This window comes from Eumetopias jubatus, unplaced genomic scaffold, assembly GCF_037043125.1.
Source record: "Eumetopias jubatus isolate StellerSeaLion01/CBP00866 unplaced genomic scaffold, mEumJub1_p1.0 scaffold_1, whole genome shotgun sequence".
NCBI lineage: Eukaryota > Metazoa > Chordata > Mammalia > Carnivora > Otariidae > Eumetopias > Eumetopias jubatus.
Window position 1 is genome coordinate 212,072,213 of NW_028274807.1, and position 19,343 is coordinate 212,091,555.

At 48.9% G+C, this 19,343-nt stretch overlaps 1 protein-coding gene across 1 annotated transcript in view; it reads left to right on the top strand.

Moving 5' to 3' along the window:
- Nucleotides 1–19,343, top strand: part of MUC16 (mucin 16, cell surface associated) — a 57,415-nt gene that overhangs the window by 20,856 nt on the left and 17,216 nt on the right. Inside the window, exons 12-31 of the mRNA XM_088023514.1 lie at nucleotides 2,332–2,504; nucleotides 2,793–2,828; nucleotides 4,789–4,824; nucleotides 5,085–5,135; nucleotides 6,358–6,482; nucleotides 6,689–6,756; nucleotides 7,377–7,549; nucleotides 7,883–7,918; nucleotides 8,148–8,210; nucleotides 9,794–9,918; nucleotides 10,208–10,275; nucleotides 10,850–11,022; nucleotides 11,135–11,170; nucleotides 11,722–11,757; nucleotides 13,348–13,472; nucleotides 13,568–13,635; nucleotides 14,091–14,263; nucleotides 14,555–14,590; nucleotides 18,129–18,253; nucleotides 18,346–18,413. Coding sequence (XP_087879640.1) covers nucleotides 2,332–2,504; nucleotides 2,793–2,828; nucleotides 4,789–4,824; nucleotides 5,085–5,135; nucleotides 6,358–6,482; nucleotides 6,689–6,756; nucleotides 7,377–7,549; nucleotides 7,883–7,918; nucleotides 8,148–8,210; nucleotides 9,794–9,918; nucleotides 10,208–10,275; nucleotides 10,850–11,022; nucleotides 11,135–11,170; nucleotides 11,722–11,757; nucleotides 13,348–13,472; nucleotides 13,568–13,635; nucleotides 14,091–14,263; nucleotides 14,555–14,590; nucleotides 18,129–18,253; nucleotides 18,346–18,413 — 1,794 coding nt within the window. The remainder of the gene's footprint in view (nucleotides 1–2,331; nucleotides 2,505–2,792; nucleotides 2,829–4,788; nucleotides 4,825–5,084; nucleotides 5,136–6,357; nucleotides 6,483–6,688; nucleotides 6,757–7,376; nucleotides 7,550–7,882; nucleotides 7,919–8,147; nucleotides 8,211–9,793; nucleotides 9,919–10,207; nucleotides 10,276–10,849; nucleotides 11,023–11,134; nucleotides 11,171–11,721; nucleotides 11,758–13,347; nucleotides 13,473–13,567; nucleotides 13,636–14,090; nucleotides 14,264–14,554; nucleotides 14,591–18,128; nucleotides 18,254–18,345; nucleotides 18,414–19,343) is intronic.

Below are 19,343 nucleotides of genomic sequence, written 5' to 3' on the forward strand. Positions count from 1 at the left end.
GGGTTGGGGAGGATGCCATCCCTTGGGTGCAGCTGTGGGGCGGGGGCAGGTCGTTGACACTGCTCCACACCTGGCATTCTCACCTCCCACATCTTTCAGAATCTCTAGGTCTGGTTCTCCTCACATTCCCGTTTTATCACAGGTATCTACCTCCAGCTCCCCTTGCTTCCGGAGGAAGAGCCGTTGTAGGAGCTTAGTGGCTAAGAGCCTTGGGGAAGCCAGAGCAGAGTTCAAATGCTAGCTCTACCATTTACTGAGATCCTGGCTGGTGCCTGAACCTTGCTGTGCTCCGTTACTCCATGTGTTATATATGATATATTAGGTCCATATGTAATATACGTACACTAACATATATGTATATGGAGAGAGAGATTTGACCCTTGGATAGTGTGGGTTTGAACTGCACTGCATGGGTCCACGTATACATGGATTTTGTTTTGCTCAATACGGTAAAGTGCTATAAATGTATTTTCTCTTATGATTCTCTTAACATCTTTTCTCTAGATTAGTTTATTATAAGAATGCAGTATATAATGCCTATACCCTAAAATATGTTAATTGACTGTGGTATCAGTAAGGCTTCTGGTCAAAAACAGTCTATTAGTAGTTAAGTTTTGGGGGAGTCAAAAGTTATATGCAGATTTTCAACTGTGTTGGGTGTCCGTACCCCTAACCTCCATGTTGTTCAAAAGTCAACTCTGTATATACAGATATACACGCACATAGAGGGAGAGAGAGAGAGAGAGAGGAAAAGAATAGGTATAATTCTATAGTATATCTGTTATATGTATTCCTAATATGTTTTATTATACCTATATATGTAATATATACAACTATAATATATATACCTATATATAATATGTACATTATGTATATATGTATAATAAGTATAATATATACTTATACCTATACTTTATACATAGATATATATTACATATATGTTCTATATAGACATAATAGGTATAATATGTTATATATAGCTATAATATCTAATATATATGATGTATGTAGGTATAATTCCTAATATATATTATATAATATATATATTACCTAAGCATAGATAATATGAGATATAGGTATAATATATAATTATGCCTGTACCTTATATATGGATTTATGTTATATATAGATATAATATCTAATATATATGATGTATATAGGTATAATTCCTAATATATATTATATAATATATATATTACCTAAGCATAGATAATATGAGATATAGGTATAATATATAATTATGCCTGTACCTTATATATGGATTTATGTTATATAGGTTATATATAAATATAATAGGTATATTATGTATAGGTCATATCTTTTATATATAGTATATATAGATATAATCCTTCATATATATTATCTATTATATATATTTAGTATAGGTACAAAATATAATACAATAATAAATAAAATATAAAATAAATATGTAACAAATATATGTTATACACTTACATGTTAAATAGATCATTATATTACATTTATATTGTGTATAATTGCATTGCATATGATATAGAGTGTGATGGGTATAATAACAACTGTGGGAGTTGAGCAATACAGCCCGTAGGGACGCTCTGAGGGTTAAGTGATACGATCATGAGCACAAAGTGCTGGGCCTGCTTCGTACTCAGAATTTAACAAGAGGTGATTGTTATTATAAGAGACATACACTCCACGGCCCTAGAGTGTGGGAACAGCTTTCTATCCATATCTCTCAGTAGTGTATGGCTGGGTGGGCAGGTAGGTGGGTCAATGTCTTGAGGCTGGAGGTGATGCTGAAACACGGACAGGTCACACTTTCAGACAGACCCACCCAAAGGGCATGTGTGTTTCTCTGGCCATTTTGTCTCTTGAGTCTTTAGAAATGCCCCAGCCCTGCATCCAGACTGAGTGACATTAGCTTTTTGATCTCACTATTTGAAAACCCCAACTCTCTGCAGGAAAATGTCACCAAACCATGCTGTGGTCACTGTTCTGGGGCCACCGCCACCCATTGCAGCATGACCCCAGGCACCTTGTTGTGCCCATCAAGACCTGTGACAGGATGTGGCTGTTGTGGCTTCATCTGGCACCTTCCAGGATTGCTCACCCTATCAACAGTATCCTCTGTGTACCTGCCACACACCCGGGGCTTTCAGAGGCTACCCTCCCAGGCATGCAGGAGGCTTTAGGCCTGTGGTGTGCTAGTTGTTTATGGAGGGCATCTCCCTGATGGCGGCAGCTTCTGTTAACTCGGGTTTCCCAAGTTTCTGCCTTAGGGGCTGGCAAGGAGAGAGAGGGAAGGATCAACAGAGAGAGAGAGAGTTAGACCATGTGGTGATTCTTACCCAGGCCTGAGAAGGATGGGGCAGCCACCAGAGTGGATGCCAAGTGTATGCATCGCTCCGACCCTGAAGGCCGTGGACTGGACAGAGAGCAGCTGTACTGGGAGCTGAGCCAGCTGACCCATGGCATTGCCCTGCTGGGCCACTACACCCTGGACAGGAACAGTCTCTGTGTCAATGGTGAGCAACCGTGATGTGGTCAGAGTCTTTTCCCCCTCACCGGGCAGCCTCTGCCATCTGGCTTGAGAATGCACGCCCTGTCCGGCCCTTAGGGGCTTGGCCCTGTGCACTGGATGTGCTGATTCATGGTCTCCTCTTCATCTTGGACTGACTTCACCCTCAGAGCCTTCCTTCCTAATGGGTGCTGATGGAGAACCCCCTCCACTGCACCGGTGTAGCCCTGCCTCCTGTTTGGTCCTCTGCCTCTCCCTAACCCTTACCCACAATCCTCCCTCCCTCTCCCTACAGGTTTCACCCATCAGAGCCCTGCACCCATCACCAACAGTGAGTATTCAACTATGACCCAGGGCCCCTCAACACACAGGTCAGACAAAGCGCTGATGCCTCCTCATGCCTGCTTATGTCGTCTCCAGGAGGGATGGATCTCCTGGAGACCACAAGTTATTTACTCTCTTCTCTGCCCCAGTTCCAGAGGGAATCTCAGCTCAAGTCACATATGCAGCAAGCCTAATAAATAGTCTGTCTTGTTGGCATTTCTGCTATGTGATTGTCTTTCTGCTTTCACTGATGGGAGCTTTTCCTCAGCTCCAGGGACCTCCACAGTGCACCTGGGAACCTCTGGGTTTCCATCCTCCTTCCCCAGCCCCAGCCCCACAGGTCAGTACCAGTCAATGGCACATCTGTTAGAGAGGGCCTGATGAGTGTAAACACATTTGACATTATTCACTCAAATAAAGATGGAAAGTCGTAGTAATACTAGTGATGATGAGTCAATCAACAACCTTTATTGAGCACCTACTCTGTGCCAGGCCCTGGGGAATATAGCAGGGAACACAAAACAGAAAAAAAAATCATTGCCTTCACAAAGCTTATATTCTTATGATAATGATGATGATGGTGATGTTGATGATGATGATGGTGATGGTGATGATGGTGGTGGTGATGGTGACAATGATGGTGATGGTGATGGTGACAATGGTGATGGTAATGGTGATGGTGGTGGTGATGATGATGGTGATGGTGGTGGTGGTGATGATGGTGATGGTGGTGGTGGTGATGATGGTGGTGGTGGTGATGGTGGTGTTGATGGTGACAGTGATGGTGATGATGGTGGTGATGCTGCTGATGATGGTGGTGATGGTGACAATGATGATGATGGTGATAATGGTGATGGTGGTGGTGATGATGATGGTGATGGTGGTGGTGATGATGACAATGATGGTGATGGTGATGGTGGTGATGATAGTGATGCTGATGATGGTGGTGATGATGGTGGTGGTGATGGTGACAATGATGGTGATGATGGTGGTGATGATGATGCTGGTGATGGTGGTGGTGGTGGTGGTGGTGGTGGTGGTAATGATGGTGATGATGATGGTGATGATGGAGGTGATGACAATGATAATGGTGGTGATCGTGGTGGTAATAATGGTGGTGATGGTGATAATGGTGATGTTAGGTCATTTATGCATGGTAAGTGTAAATCCACAGGAAGTATGTGGATTTTTCTCAGGATAAGAAGGAATGAAATACACTTTCTTGTAATGTGTAGATATGCTCCCTTCTTGTCCTTGTTCAAATCTTTAAGGACTGTCAGATTCTGTCTAGGACAAACATATGACATCTGTGCCATCACTCCCCAATCCCTCATCCATGGCAGACATCACTAAATGGTAACAGCCTCCACTCTTTCTGAGTTCAAAACAGCTCCAGAATCCTTACCGACAAAATACCCTAGGCAGTCGCTACCAATTCAGTTGAAGTTGCCATGGGATTGTGGGACAGAATTCAAGGAAATTAGGTTCCTTGATGTGTGGAAGGCTCTTTGGTTTTCCTGGAAGACATTCGTGAGTTGGAAGACTCTGCTCAAGCTCAGGTGGGTCATGACTGAGAACAGGCTTGATCCAAGCCTGTTCACACCTCTTCCTGACCCGTGTCCAGGAAAAGTTAGCGGCAAGTTTGGCCTGCACCTTTGGTTTTTCCTGCAGGAGGAGGTGTACATTCACAGCTCTTCTGGGGATTCATTGAGGGATCAGACACTTGGAGAAGGGGGTGCGCAGGTGGCAGAGGGATAGTCTGCAGATGACCTGATACAGAAATTCCTCCCTGGGTTTCAGTGGCATTTTCTGGAGTTTGTCTACTGGGTCTGCACTTTGAGGGTGCTCTCTAAATGGTACTTACATAAATAGATTCATAGACACCCAAAGAACCCCAGATTCTTGCCATTTCCTCCCTCCCCCCATCCTTACAACTCTTAATACTTTCTCTTCCTGTCCTTCTGCAGGTTACACACATCAGGTCCTGACCTCCACCCCCAGCAGTGAGTAGTAATTTGGGTCCTAACATTGCTCTGCCTTGGGGCCCATCTCTCCTCCTCACTATGTCTACCCCACGTCCCCAGGGACACAAGGGGCCTGGAAAACTCCAGTCTTTCCCCACCTTCACTTCTGGGATCAGAAAAGACAAGGCTGGCACAGGCCTGAGGAGTGTCTCATGGACCAGTGAAGGGCCCCGTTTGGCTGGGAAGGACTTCCCTCCTGCCATATTTGCCTCACTGTGTTTTCTTCTCTGTTGCACCAGCCTCTACCATCTCCCCAGTGACCTCAGCAACCCCCATCCCTACCTCCACAGGTAAGAGAGTCCTCTCTGCCATTCCTCCCCTGCAAATGTCTTGTGCACTGGCCAGTGGGAGGTATCACATGGAGCACCATGCCCACTCATTCATTCATTCATTCATTCGTTCACCCAAAAAGGATTCATTTAGCTCTTAATGGATGAAAGGCCCTGGTAATGCAGCAGTGAACAGAATAGAAAGGGCCTTAGTCTTTGATGGGCTTCCAGCAAGAAAGAGAATAAGGACTCGAGTGTACAAATAAGTATTGAATTACAATCAGCATGGCTGTGGGGTGAGTTCTGCAGGTGTGGGGAGGGCCTCTCTTTCTTGAGTACTTGGTTTTCATTTCCAAGAAAGAAGGGAGCAGTATGAGCTACATGTGTACCTGAAAATGCCCTCATACAGGTCCTGGTTAGGGATTTGGGCAGACTCTGGTTGGGCCAAGGGCTAACTTACCATTCTTGGCATCTCAGTGGCCCAAGATAAATTTTGATACCACCCACTGACCCTGATAAGGGTCCTGGATGGCCCACCATTACTAACACTGTCTTACTTGAGTCTCTAGTTACTCACCAGCTAGGACCTTCTGAAGGTGTTCTGACCACTGACCACTCAGGCCAGAGTGAGCAGGTCACTGTATGGACCTGCCCTTGGTGCTAAGGTGGATGAGTTAGGAGCACAGACTCTGTGACCACAATGCCCAGGTTTGAACTATGCTCTGCCATTTATAGACTGTGTGACTGCAGGCAAATTATTTAACCATGCTTGGGCTCAGTTTTTACATCTGTAAAATGGGGATAAGAATACTATCTCCCTCTGAAGGGTTTGCCTCAAGGCTTAAATGGGTTAAAATTTAAGTGAAGCACTTAAAACAGGGCCTGACCCATACAAATGCAATGTGTTTCTTCAAATAAATCTTTAAAAATCAATAAATAATTGGATCTCACAGAAATAATTTGGGTTAAAAAAAAAAACCTGGAGAAAAAGGGGATGTCTGTCTGGAATTTTAGCCAACTGGAGGGTCAGAATGTTTGCTTTCTGTGTGATGATGCATTTACCTCCATAGTGTAGTTTTCCACACTTATCCCCAGAGTCCCTCACTTAATGCTACTGTCTGGGATCTCCTTCCTATTGAAACCGCCCATCTTGGAGGAAGCCCCTCCCCAGTGCTTGAAGAGAAAATTTGTGGGAGGACCCACACTTAGGCTCACTGGCGTCTCCCTCCTGCCCCCACTGCAGCCACTGGTCCTGCCCTGGTGCTGTTTACTCTCAACTTCACCATCACTAACCTGCACCACCAGGAGGGTATGAGTCACCCTGGTTCCTGGAGGTTCAACACCACCCAGAGAAACTTGCAGCACCTGGTGAGAGCCCCACCCTCAGCACTCCTGCCTCGTCCACCAACACAGGCACCAGCTACCTGTTCTCTGCCATGCCCACAGAGACCCCACCTACCTCACCTGTGCCTTCCCCCATGCAAGCCCCACCCACTAGCGCCAGCCCCACCCATCTCATTTCTACCCGGTTCTCCATCCCTCAGACTTTCTACTCACTTCCCTCTCCTTTACAGCTAGGACCCTTGTTCAAGAACACCAGTGTGGGCCCCCTGTACTCAGGCTGCAGACTGACCTTGCTCAGGTGAGTCCTTGCAATCCACGGCCAGGGCTGCCTCAAGGGCTCCCAGACCCCAGGAGTTCCCTCTGCTTCCTTCCTGCCTTCTCTGTCCATGTCCTCAGCAGAAGTGGAATTCGGGAGGCACTGGGTCCAGGACCAAGGCCTCTTCTGATTGTAACCACCCCCCATCCCGCCAACTGTCCCCAGATTCTGTGGAGCCCCTCAGCAGAATCAACTGTCAGGGTTTGGGTCTCTGAATATTTGTTTAATTAAACAGTTAATTAATGAGTATTTGGCACCAGGGCTAGGTATGGTACATCAATCATTTCTGAACGCCATGACATTCCAACAAAAGGGTTAGGCCGTTATCCACGCTACAAAGATGGGAGAACCAAGTCAGACACACTTATGTGGATTCTTCAACAAGTGACAGAGCTAAGGTTTGAACCGGGGGTCATCTGACTCTAGAACACCCACTCTGGTCCTTGGTTGCACAAGGATGCCCCTTCTCTTATGAGCAGCTCATGTCTGGACCAAGAGAGCAGATAAGCAGGCATTTACATACCAGTGGGCTGTGATGTGACAGAGGATGCCCCTCTGTCCTGTTCCCATACCCACGTCCTTCTCCCCCCGCCCCCGCCCAGGCCTGAAAAGGGTGGAGCAGCCACTGGAGTTGACGCTATCTGCACCTACCAACCTGACGCCTCAGGTCTCCAGCTGGATAGGGAGCGGCTCTACTGGGAGCTGAGCCAGCAGACCCATGGTGTCACCCAGCTCGGTTCCTACATCCTGGACAGGGACAGTCTCTGTGTCAATGGTGAGCATCTCTGTGGTGACAGGGGTCTCCTCCTGCACCCCAGATGGATTATTCTCTTGATGCTCTGAGCTCTGGCCAGAGGATATGTCCATGTCTGCCTCTAGACTTTTCTCTCCTCATTCTTCCTTTCCTTGTGAGATCCCCCTTCCCTACCAAGGGCTACATCACACACAGGGAGGTGAGAGGTCAGAGAAAGGTTTAGGAGGTACCATCTACTATGTGGCAGGGACAGGACCTTCTGATGGCAACTTTTCTTCCACCAATGGCCCAGCCCCTTCATCCCTCACTTAAGCCTTTCAAACATCCCACCTCTCTCTTATCCACTCTCTGCAGGTTACACCAGACCACCACCGACCTCCATCCCCAGTGGTAAGTGCTCAAATCCTAGATGGCCCCATGCCCCCACACCTTGTGGGAACAGCTGCTCCCTCTACCCTAAGCCCAGGGCTTCATGGAGGAAGGGAGCCTTTGCAGCCTTGTCACCCACCTTTCCCCACCTCTGCCTTCCGTGACTCTGGCTGGGCATCAAGCACCCCTGCCTCTGGCATCTCCAAGGAGATGGGGCTTCCTCTTCTTATTGCTACTGCTTCCTTCTCAGTTCCTGTGACTTCCACGCCCTCAGAAGCCTCGGCAGCTCCAATCTCCTTCTCCAGCTCTACAGGTAAGAGCCTTCTCTCCATGTCTCCTTCCTTCCCACCCACACGCCTCTGCGCTTTGCAATGAGAAGGGCAAGAGAGTATGCACACGCAGCTCAAAGCAAGGGGACAGCGTGGGGAGGATGATCCTTGGACCACGCCCTCGTCACAGACCAGTCCAGCTCCATCCCTAGGTTGGGAGAGCTCTGTGACTCTAGGTTTTCAATCCCAGGCTGGAGCAGTGACTCCTTTTAATCCACCCTTTGCTTTCTGTGAAGGTTCTGTATCAGGTAAGTTTTACTACATAACAAAAGAACCTCAAATCTACTGGATTAAAATAATCATCTACTGCTTCTCACTAGTATATAGGTCAGCAGAACAGTTCCTTTGTTCTGAACCAGGCTCCCTTATGTGTCTGCAGTCACCTGAAGCTTATCTAGGTGACTCTGCTCTGGAGAATGCCTGACTGATGGCTGGGGTGCCTCAGTCTCCTTCAGATGGCTTCTCATCATCCCACAGACTAGCCCTGGCTCCTTCATTTGCTGGTCGTGGGCTTCCTAGAAGTGGGAGAGGGCAAGCCTCGGTGCACAGGCACTTCCCAAGCTTCTGCTTGCATCACGTTTCTCTTGTCCCCTTGTTCAAAGCAAGTCGTGGCCAAGCCAGAGTCAGGAGGTGGAGAAAGAGACTCCCACCTGTCCACTGAAGCTGCTGCAAGACCACACTGCAAGGGTGCAGGTGCACAGAGGTGAAGAATTTGTGGTCACTTTTACAGTCTACCCCAGGTGGCCTTCCAGGGACCAACTTGTGACCATGATGGCCTTAGGGACCCATTGGGGTCAGTTAGTGAGATTAGATGCACTGATACATTCTGGAACAAGTCTCAGAGCTTTACCTTCTGCTCAAATGGAATGGAAATAGTCAAGGGCAAATCCAGGACTAATTCCCAAAGGGCAGAGACTAAAGCAGAGGAAGCAGGTGTAAGTAGCAAGGACAAAGTGACTACAAAGCAATGACAGCAGTATTGACTGATTGTGTGTCACCCCATGGGCACCCTGCTTCACATGTACGGTCTTTGACCCCAGCAGATGGACACCGCTCGTTCTCTGTTTAAGAGAGTCATAGACTGGTTCTTGGGGGGCTGGGTGTTTTTCTGAGGTCACACAGCCAGTGGATGGGCAGGACTCATGTTTGAGTCATTGAAACTCTAGAATCTGAGCTTCAGTTCCCAAAATAGCTGTGTGGCCTTGGGGAAGTGACTTAACTTCTCTGAAATTTATTTTCAGCCTCTGTCATTTGGAGTAAAAGGATTCCCTTCCAGGGTTTGTTTGAGGACATGAGATACTGGACGGAAAGTTCTTAGCACAGAGTGAGCTCTTACCAAATATCAGGTCTTATTATTACTGCTATTTTTAGTGTCATTATTAATATCATTACTATTAGTAGAATAACAAAATAAAGTTTCCCATTTGGAGCGGAGATATTCTGAGCTCTCGCACCAAATGAGAATACACTGGGCATCAGGGATGTGGATCCAGATTCTACCCCACCATCCCTAAATCCAGCTTAGGCGGTGACTCAAGGCATTGATTCTCTCCCAACCTCACTGCAGCCTCTGGCCCTGACCTGGTTCCATTCACCCTTAACTTCACCATCACCAACCTGCACTACACGGAGGACATGCAGCTTATGGGCTCAGCTAAGTTCAACAAAACAGAGAAGATCTTGCAGAGCCTGGTGAGAGCCCCACCCACATCATCCCTCCACCACCCACTAATGTCCACCTACCCACTGATGCCAGCCCCACCCACCTCTCCCATACCCCACCTAGCTCCCCCATGCCCTGCCCACGTCTCCCTGCCTCCCGCCTGGCACCAGTCGCACCCACCTTTCCCACATCCCACCTGCCTCCTGCATGTCCCACCCAGTCTCCCTGCTTCCCAACCGATGCCAGCCCCACTCAGCTCACCCCAACCCTGCCCCTGTCCAGCTCAGTCCTTCTACTCACCTCTCTCTCCTTCAACAGCTCAGACCCTTATTCAAGAACACCAGTGTGGGCCCCCTCTACTCTGGCTGCAGACTGACCTTGCTCAGGTGAGTCCTTGCAATCCACGGCCAGGGCTGCCTCAAGGGCTCCCAGAACCCCGGTGTTCCCTCTGCTTCCTTCCTGCCTTCTCTGTCCATGTCCTCAGCAGGAGTGGAATTCAGGAGGCTCTGGCTTTTCTGATTCTAACCACCCCCCACCCTTCCAACTGTCCCCAGATTCTGCAGAGCCCCTCAGCAGGATGGAGACCCTAGTCTGGTTATCCTTCTGAATTCTCTTCTGTCTCCCTTTGACCAAAGAGGGCATTTCCTTTAGGTTTTCAGTTCTGTCCCCAGGATGCAACTCTTAAGACAAGCATGTCTTTTCCACTTGCTTTAATCCGAAATTCTAGCTCTTCACCTGTCTCAAGTAGGAGCTCTCCTGTCCCCATGCCAGGAGCTTGCAGGTTTCAGACTTGCAATTTAATACAAATCCTCCTACCCATTGACTGTGTGCACAGCCCCAGGCTGGCCAGAGGTGGGTGTCATCCTCACTTGCTCTGGCCCCTTCCTGTCCTACCCTAGGGGTCCTTGGAGCCCTGCCTGGGGACTCCATCTATTGTTACCCTTACCCACCCACCCCCAGGCCTGAGAAGGATGGGGCTGCCACTGGAGCGGATGCCATCTGCACCCACCGCCCTGACCCCGTGGGCCCTGGGCTGGACAGAGAGCGGCTGTACCAGGAGTTGAGCCAGCTGACCAGTGGCATCACCAGGCTGGGTCCCTACACCCTGGACCCGGACAGTCTCTACATCGATGGTGAGGGATTGCCATCTGCATCCACATTTCAACAGGCCCCACGTCTTCCTCTCCATCCCTCCCTTTCACTCATTACTCATCCTCCTCACCCTTTCTCCCTCTACCGGTGCAGGTTACACCCGCCAGACCCGGGCCACCACCCCCAGCAGTGAGTATTCAGAGGCTTCAGAAGTCTCTGCAACCCTGTGAGTCCCTCTGCAACCTTAGAATGGAAGCGGCCAGGAGCCCACTGCCTGCCCTCTGCACCCCTGCTCCACCCCCAGCCTCAGGGGAACGGGGACCTATACCCATTAAAACCCCAGACGTAGGCGCTGGTCCCTGGCATCTGCAGGATGACAAGGTCCCCACCCCGAGCACTGGTTTGCTCCCAGCTTCCGGGATGACAGAGTGTACCTCAATGGTGAGGGCCGTGTTGGGCTGTGGGTCTCCTCCGCACGGAGGGGGCTCTGCTGCGTCAGGATTCTGCATGAGTTCAGACCTCCATTGGGGGTTCACATTTCCAAGTGCTTTGAGCAGGTCCTTTGTCTGTCTGGAGATGGGGGGAGGGCAAGTAGACTTTGATCCTTCCCAGTGCTTAATCGTCTTCCTTTTAAAGAATCCCAGCTGTGATGGTCCAGTGCCATCTCTCGAGCAGCCAAGTTGCCTCTTCACTGAGGACCTCTCCCTTCCCCTCCTCACTGTTGCTCCCTCTCTTCACAGGTTACACCTATCCAGCTTCAGCCACCACCCCCAACAGTGAGTATTTCAGACCTGTGTGTGCCTGGGACACCACCTTTTCCCTAAAGATAGGAGCTGCTCAACCAGCCAGGCCTTCCCCCCCAAGTCCCCCCTTCTGGATGGGAAGGAGTCCAGAGGATGTGCATGGAAGTGTGGGCTGAGCTGGAGGTGACAGGAGCCACCCCTCCCCACAACACAGCCGAGGACGATGCTCTGACCCCAGGCTACCTGGGACACAGAGACAGGCACACAGTTTATAACTAGAGCTACCACCACTGCCGCCCTTCCCTTACAGGTGTAACACGCCTTTGATTTCATCCCTTGTGTTCTTTTCCCTCTGCTATTGTGAACTCCGCATCCTTCCCCATGTCCTCTCTGGCTCCATCCCTCAAGCCCACAAGTAGGAAGGTCCTACCAGTACCAAAATCATTTCTACAAAATCATTCATTCAAGATCACTTCTTCCCTCATTATTGCTTACTTAGCTTCCCCAAGGAAAATCATGCATTTCTGTGGGTTTCAGGGACCATCTAGCTGCTCAGGGTCCAGCTGTTCAGAATCCTAATCCTGAGTCCAGCCCACTCCACACAGCAGCTCTTGGCCCTTGGTCCACCCACCTCCTTGACATCACCCAACCCCTTGGTCTCTGACCCTGAAGTCACCATCTTCTCCCAAACTCACTCCTTTCCCTTATCACCAAAGGCAAGGACACAGGTGCCAAACTTGACCCTCCCTCTCACTCACCTCCCACATTAATCCATCACCAAATCATTTCTTCTCCCTTCATAATATCTTGTAAGTCCTTTCTCTGTCTCTGTGTCATTCAACCTTTATTCAGGCCACTGGCATTTTTTGCTAGGACTGGTGCAGTAGCCTCTACTCTGGTCTCCTACAGTCCTCTGCACAGCAGCCTCCAGCAGCCCTCCCAATGTACCTCTGTTCACATAATTCCTGTCTTGTGGCAGTCTTTGGATGACTCCACCTTATCTACAAGTCATGTCCAAACCCCTGAGCTGTATAGTTACTGCCCCCCTTTCAGGGCTCAGAGGGCCCCTCCAGTCTCATGTCTATACTTCCACAAGGCGGTAATGAAAACATTCAAGCCCCTTGAGTGCAACTGCTCTGTCCTGTCAGGCTCATACCCAGACTGATTGTTCTGCTTGAGCACTCTTCCACTTGCTCAGCCCCTGTTCACCTAACTCTTACTCATGCTTTTGGTCACACCTGAAATGATGCTTCCTCCTGGAAGCTGTCCTCAGTCATTGGTTGGGTGCCTCCCTGGAACTGCACAGCCTCCCGGCTCCTCTGCAGCATAGCAGTCTGACTACTCTCCTGGCCACAGTATTAGGAGACTATGCCCTATTCACCCTTGGACCCACAGAGCCCAGCACAGAGCCTCGCACACATTAGATGCCCAATATACACTGGCTGAATGAATGAGCAAAAGTTCCCAATGTCTCAAAAATCCCATAACATTCTCTCCTTCAGCTTCTGCAGTCCGTGGCTGTACTTAGGCCCATTGCTGGGTGCTCCACTGTTAGAGCTCCAGGCAACCTTGGTCCTTACTATGATCCAAACTGGACATTTTTCTCTTCCTCCCCCACTACAGCCACTGGCCCCATTCTGGTGTCCTTCACCCTGAACTTCACCATCACCAACCTGCACTACACCGAAGACATGGGGCACCCATCTTCTTCCAAGTTCAACTCCACTGAGAGGATCCTCCAGCACCGAGTGAGAGCCCCTCAATGACCACCATCAGCCTCACCACACACCTGCTCGTGTAGTCCTTCAGCCCTTCTGCTTACCCCCCTCTCTTTCTCCACCAGCTCAGGCTTTTGTTCAACAAGACCAGTGTCAGCCCCTTCTACGCTGGCTGCAGACTGGCCTCGCTCAGGTGAGACCCCCCCAGATGGAGGGATGTGTTGGGTCCGGTGGACCCTCACATATCGGCCAGGGCTCAGTTCCTGGGCATGCCTTTGGCACTGCTGGCCTCCGGCACCCACCATAACCCCTTCATGTGTTCTTCGTGCCCGGATGGTGGGAATGCTCAATCCTTAGAAATGAAGCGTCATGTTTATACTTACAGAATCCAGATGATCGTTTGTTTTAGATGAAAGTTTTCTTCTTAGAAGAACAACTATATCTTGTCTTCATATTCCAGTTAAAGTGTTTTCTGTTCTTAGTTGTAAGGGGGTTGTCTCAGACAAGAGGCACCTAGGAGAGCCTCTCTGGGCTTGAGCCAGCCCTTTCTGTCCCCTCTCAGCCTCCTGCCTTCTACTGTCTCTTGCTTTCCAAATCCAGAAGGACCCCTCCTCAGTATTGCACATCCCTATGTCCTTCCTTCCCCAGGCTTGAGAAGGGTGGAGCCGCCACTGGAGTGGACATCACCTGCACCATCCACTCTGATCCTGCAGGCCCCAGGCTGGACAAAGAGCAGCTGTACCGGGAGCTGAGCCGTGAGACCTATGGCATCACCCAGCTGGGGTCCTTCACCCTGGACAGGGAAAGCCTCTACATCAATGGTGAGGGGCTGTGCTCCAGGCAGGGTCTCTCTCCTGGCCAGAGTTTTGTGTTTCTCCAGAAGGAGCTGTGGTACATCTCCTCCTCTAATCTCGGTTCAGTCTTCATTCTGATGATGTAACCATGGGCTCCAGCCACCTACCATCTCCTTGCCTGGATACCTCCTCCCTGAACATCCCTCCACTCCCTCTTCCCCTCTGCTTTTCCTACAAAGGCCCCTAAATCCTGCCTTTCCCTTAATCCTTTATGCTCACCCTGACTCTTGCTCATCTCCTCTGGCCTTCTCTCCGCAGGTTATAACTATGGAGCCATGGCCCCAACTACCACTAGTGAGTATTCCTGGCCCTGGTTTCCTGGGTGCCGGCCCCACTCTGTTCTCCTTTACCTCCTGTGCTCGGTGAGGAAAACCCCTGAAGGGCCCTCACTCATCCCTTCTTTCCCTGGGTTCTGGTGGAGAGTCCCATCCCAGGGCAAGAGCATCTCACATAGAGGTCTGGCCTCCCACCATTCTGACCCTCACATGGTTTATCACTCAGATTCTTCTGAAACCCTGCCCTGGTACTCTGCTCTTATTCTTTTACTCACCTGTCTGTCTGTTGTTCTGAGGGTGTCTCAACATCAGTGTTGCACCCAACGTTTGTTGGGTTTTCAGAGAACACGTATTGAAGCTGGCCGCCTTCCGGGCACCGTGCTATGTTACATACTGTCTCAGTCAGCTCTGGCAGCCACAGGCTGGGTGGCTCAGATGACAGCAATGTATTTTCTCACAGTGCTGGAGGCTGAAAGTCCAGATCAAGGTGCCAGCGGGGTTGGTTGCTCTGAAGCCTCTCTCCTTGCGTGCAGGTGCCACCCTCTTGCTGCCTCTTGGCATGGTCAATCCTTTGCACACACAAAGTGTGTCCTAATCTCCTTTTTTAATACCAACAGCACCCAGATTGGATTAGGGCCCACCCCAAAAGCCTCATTTTAACTCAATTACCTCTCTAAAGGCCCTGTCTCCAAATGCAATCACCTACTGAGGTACTAGGGATTAGAGCTTCTTGAATTTTGATGTGTGTGTGCAGGGTGGGAGGGAGACACAATTCCTCCAAAAACACATGCACTTTATCCTTTTGTTCTCAATACAACCATGTGACTTAGTTCCATTTTACAGATGAGTACACTCAGGCTTGGAGAGGCTGCCAAGCCACACAGCAAATAAATAATAGAACCAAGAGGTCCTGTGACTCTGAAAACTCACAGTCTCACTTATCCATCAGTTAATTTCTTTAAAAAGACATGCTGATTTTGGGCGTACACCTGTTGTGTTCAAGTTCATCCCCTGCAAGACCTGGAATGAGGACCTTGTAGCTTTTTCAAGAATTAATTGCCCTTGCATTAGAGGTGTGTTTTTGCAACTCTCTCAAACTCTCTTTTTGGGTCCATCTCTGTTCTTTTACACCACAGCATCCTCCCTCACTCCTTCCAACATTAGCAGGATTCCAGGCTCTTCAGATCCAATGACAACCATATTCCCAAATGATAGGAGGAAAAATAAGTTAGTCAGTTCCATTGACTGTGTTTTGTTGATCAGTATCCAGTCCTTGGAGTAGTTCCAGAAGCATTATAGGATCAGTTCAATGTACATGGATGGAAGGCAAGATGGATGGGTAGATGGGAGGAAGGAAGGAAGGACGGAAGGAAGGAAGGAAGGAAGAAGTGATGAATGAAAGGAGTAACAGAAGATGGATGGGCAGATGGGAGGAAGAAAAGATGAATGGAGGGGGAAAAAGAGAGAGGAAAGATGTCTAAATAGATAGAAGGAATAGATATGGAAAAAAGGAAGGATGGATGGATAGATGGAAGAAAAGAAAGGGTGGAGGAAGGAAGCAAGGAAAGGTGGATAGAAGGAAAGAAAGTGAGGATAGAAGGAAGGACAGACAGAAGGGTGCATAGAAAGAGGTATGACTGGGAAGAGGGAAGGAAAAGAAGAAGTGAGAAAGGAAGGAATGATATATGCAAAGATGGTGAACGGATGGATAGATGTCATGGGTACACGGGTGGATGGATGGATGGATGGATGGATGGATGGGTGGGTGGGTGGGTGGATGGATGGATGGGTGGATGGATGGATAGATGTCATGGGTACATGGGTGGATGGATGGATGGGTGGATGGATGGATGGGTGGATGGGTGGATAGATGTCATGGGTACATGGGTGGATGGATGGATGGATGGATGGATGGATGGATGGATGGATGGATGGATGGATGGATGGGTGGATGGGTGGATGGATGGTTGGATGGATGGATGGATGGATGGATGGATGGATGGATGGATGGTTGGGTGGATGGATGGATGGATGGATGGATGGATGGGTGGATAGATGTCATGGGTACACAGATGGGTGGATGGATGGATGGATGGATGGGTGGATGGATGGATGGATGGATGGATGGATGAATGGGTGGATGGATGGGTGGATGGGTGGATAGATGTCATGGGTACACGGATGGACAGATGGATGGATGGATGGATGGATGGATGGTTGGGTGGATGGATGGATGGATGGATGGATGGGTGGATGGGTGGATGGGTGGAGACATGGAGGACAGATGCTTGGAGAGATAGATGGGTGGATAGACAGATGATAGAAGAAAGGAAAGAAGGGATTGAGAGAGGTAGAAGAAAAGATGGATAGATGGAAGGAAAGACTGAAGGAAAAAAGATGAATGCATGGATGAATAGAAAGAAAGATGGAAAGAAAGAAAGAATAGAAGGAAAGAAGGAAGGACAGAGGGAAGGATAGACAGAAGGGAGCTTGGAAGGAGTAGTGAACAGAAGGGAGGAAGAGAAGAGGGGAAGTAAGTTTTTCTTCCAGAGGTTTGTCCTGAATAGTTAACCCTGTGCTGTTCACTGCTTATCTATTCTAGAGTCAGGCCACTGGGCCTCTGGTCCATTTATTATACTTCTCCTGGGGCCTACACAGGTCACCTCAACCATTGAATACTGAGCCAGCTGCATGTGTCTAAGCAAGAGCATGTGTCTTCACAGGGGGAGTCATGAGCAAGGACTCTGGGATTGGAGAACCTGGGTCCAAACCCAGACTCTCCCTCTCCTGTCATGTAACCCTGGGCAGAAGACAGTCTTTATTTCTGTACTGTGGTTCCTCCTTTGTTTAGTGTGGATGATTCTAGCACCCAGCTCTTATTTATCCAGGTAAAAAGCTCCATGTATAGTGAGTGATCAGAAAGTATTTGATTATTTGTTTTATATAATGAACACTTATATCGTGTTTACTCTGTGCCCAGCACTGTGCTTAAGCACTTTACAGAATTTGACTTGTTCAAACCTCATTACAGCTTTTGAAGTAGTAATAATTATTATCAACAGATGAGTAAATCAAGGTGCAGAGAGATTGGTTGCAGCTCCTAGTTGGCTTTTTTTTTTTTTTATGCAATGCATAGAAGATTGGCATACCTGGGTGTAAGAGAGAGACAGAGAGAGAGAAAAAGAGAGGAAACGAGAGACAGAGGCACAGAGAGATAAAGAGATAGAGATGGGGGAGCAGAGAGAATGTGGAGGACAATGTCTGGGGTTTTTCCTGGTTCTACATCAGTGTGGTAAGTTGGAGCCTTTCCTTCCCAGAAAGAACAAAACCACTAGTGTTTTCACAGAGCCCTCCACTCCTGCACCTGGGTGGGAATACCATCTCCAGCCCCCAAATCATTAAGCCCGTCCTGACTTGCTGCTGGAGATGTCTCCATTAACAAGCGACCCTCAGATTTATCTGGAGGAGGACAAGAAGCCCTTGGAAGCCCCACAGTGGGTAGATATTGGGCGCCCTGACCTTCCCACAAGCCTTGGCTCTCCCTGCACCTGTCACAGCTGGGGAGGTCGGTGAGGAGCCGTTCACGCTGAACTTCACCATCGACAACCTGCGCTACTCAGCGGATATGGGCCACCCCGGCTCCCGCAAGTTCAACATCACAGACAGCCTCATGCAGCACCTGGTGAGAGGCCGGCTTCCCCGTCCCCACCTCCATGACCCCTCCTCCAGGCTGTCACCAGCTGTGACCACACTGGCCCTCTCCTTCCTCTCCAGCTCAGCCCATTGTTCCAGAGGAGCAGCCTAGGAGCCCGATATGCAGGCTGCAAGGTCACCTCACTAAGGTGAGAACCCCTCCACCCACCCACCATGGCCCATCACCAAAGGACAGGACTTCTGACTATGGGGGGCCACTCCCAGTTGTGGCAGACTGTCTCGGAGGGTCCTTTTTGGCACCCATGTCTTTATGTTACATTATTGTTATAATTGTGACAAAATACATATAGACATAAAATGAGCCATTTCACCATTTCAAAGTATACATTTCAGTGGCATCTGTTACATGCACGATGCTATGAACCCATCACCACTAGTAGTTCTGAAACTCTTCATCACTCAGGCAATTACTTGCACTTTTCTGGGTTAGTATGCATTCTGTTAGTGTCTGCAAAGCACTTTTCCATCTGTGTTTTCCATTCCACTGTGATTGGTGGCACAGATCCTCTGAGGCAGGTGGTGGGTACCACAGTGACAGCACAAGCACTGCCCCTGCATTCATCTAGTGGAGAAAGCAGAAATTAAGTAGGAGAATAAATATCTAAAAGGGTTTCAAATATAGTAAGGTGGTGGGAAGCAGAAGTGCATAGAGATGGGAAAGCAGCTTTACCCAGGGCACAGGACCGTGTGTCTGTGCAGGTGATTTCTGAGCGGTATCCCAGTTGGAAAAGAAGGATTTGGCCATGAAAACTGTTCCAGGCAGAGGAAACAGCATGGGCAAAGGTCCTGAGGTAGAAATGAGCTTGGCATGTTCAGTGAACAGCAAGGAGGCCGGTGTGGCTGGAGCAGATAGAGAGGGACAGAGAGAAAGGAAGTGCATTTCCAGATAGCAACAAGGTCTACACTATGCAGAATCTTGACGGGAATTGATTTTTTTTTTTTTAATTTTGGTAAAAGACGCCATAACAGAAAATTTACCATCTGAACCATTTTTAAGTGTCCGGTTCAGTAGTGTTAAGTATATTCACATTGTTGTGCAACCGAATTTCCAGAACTTG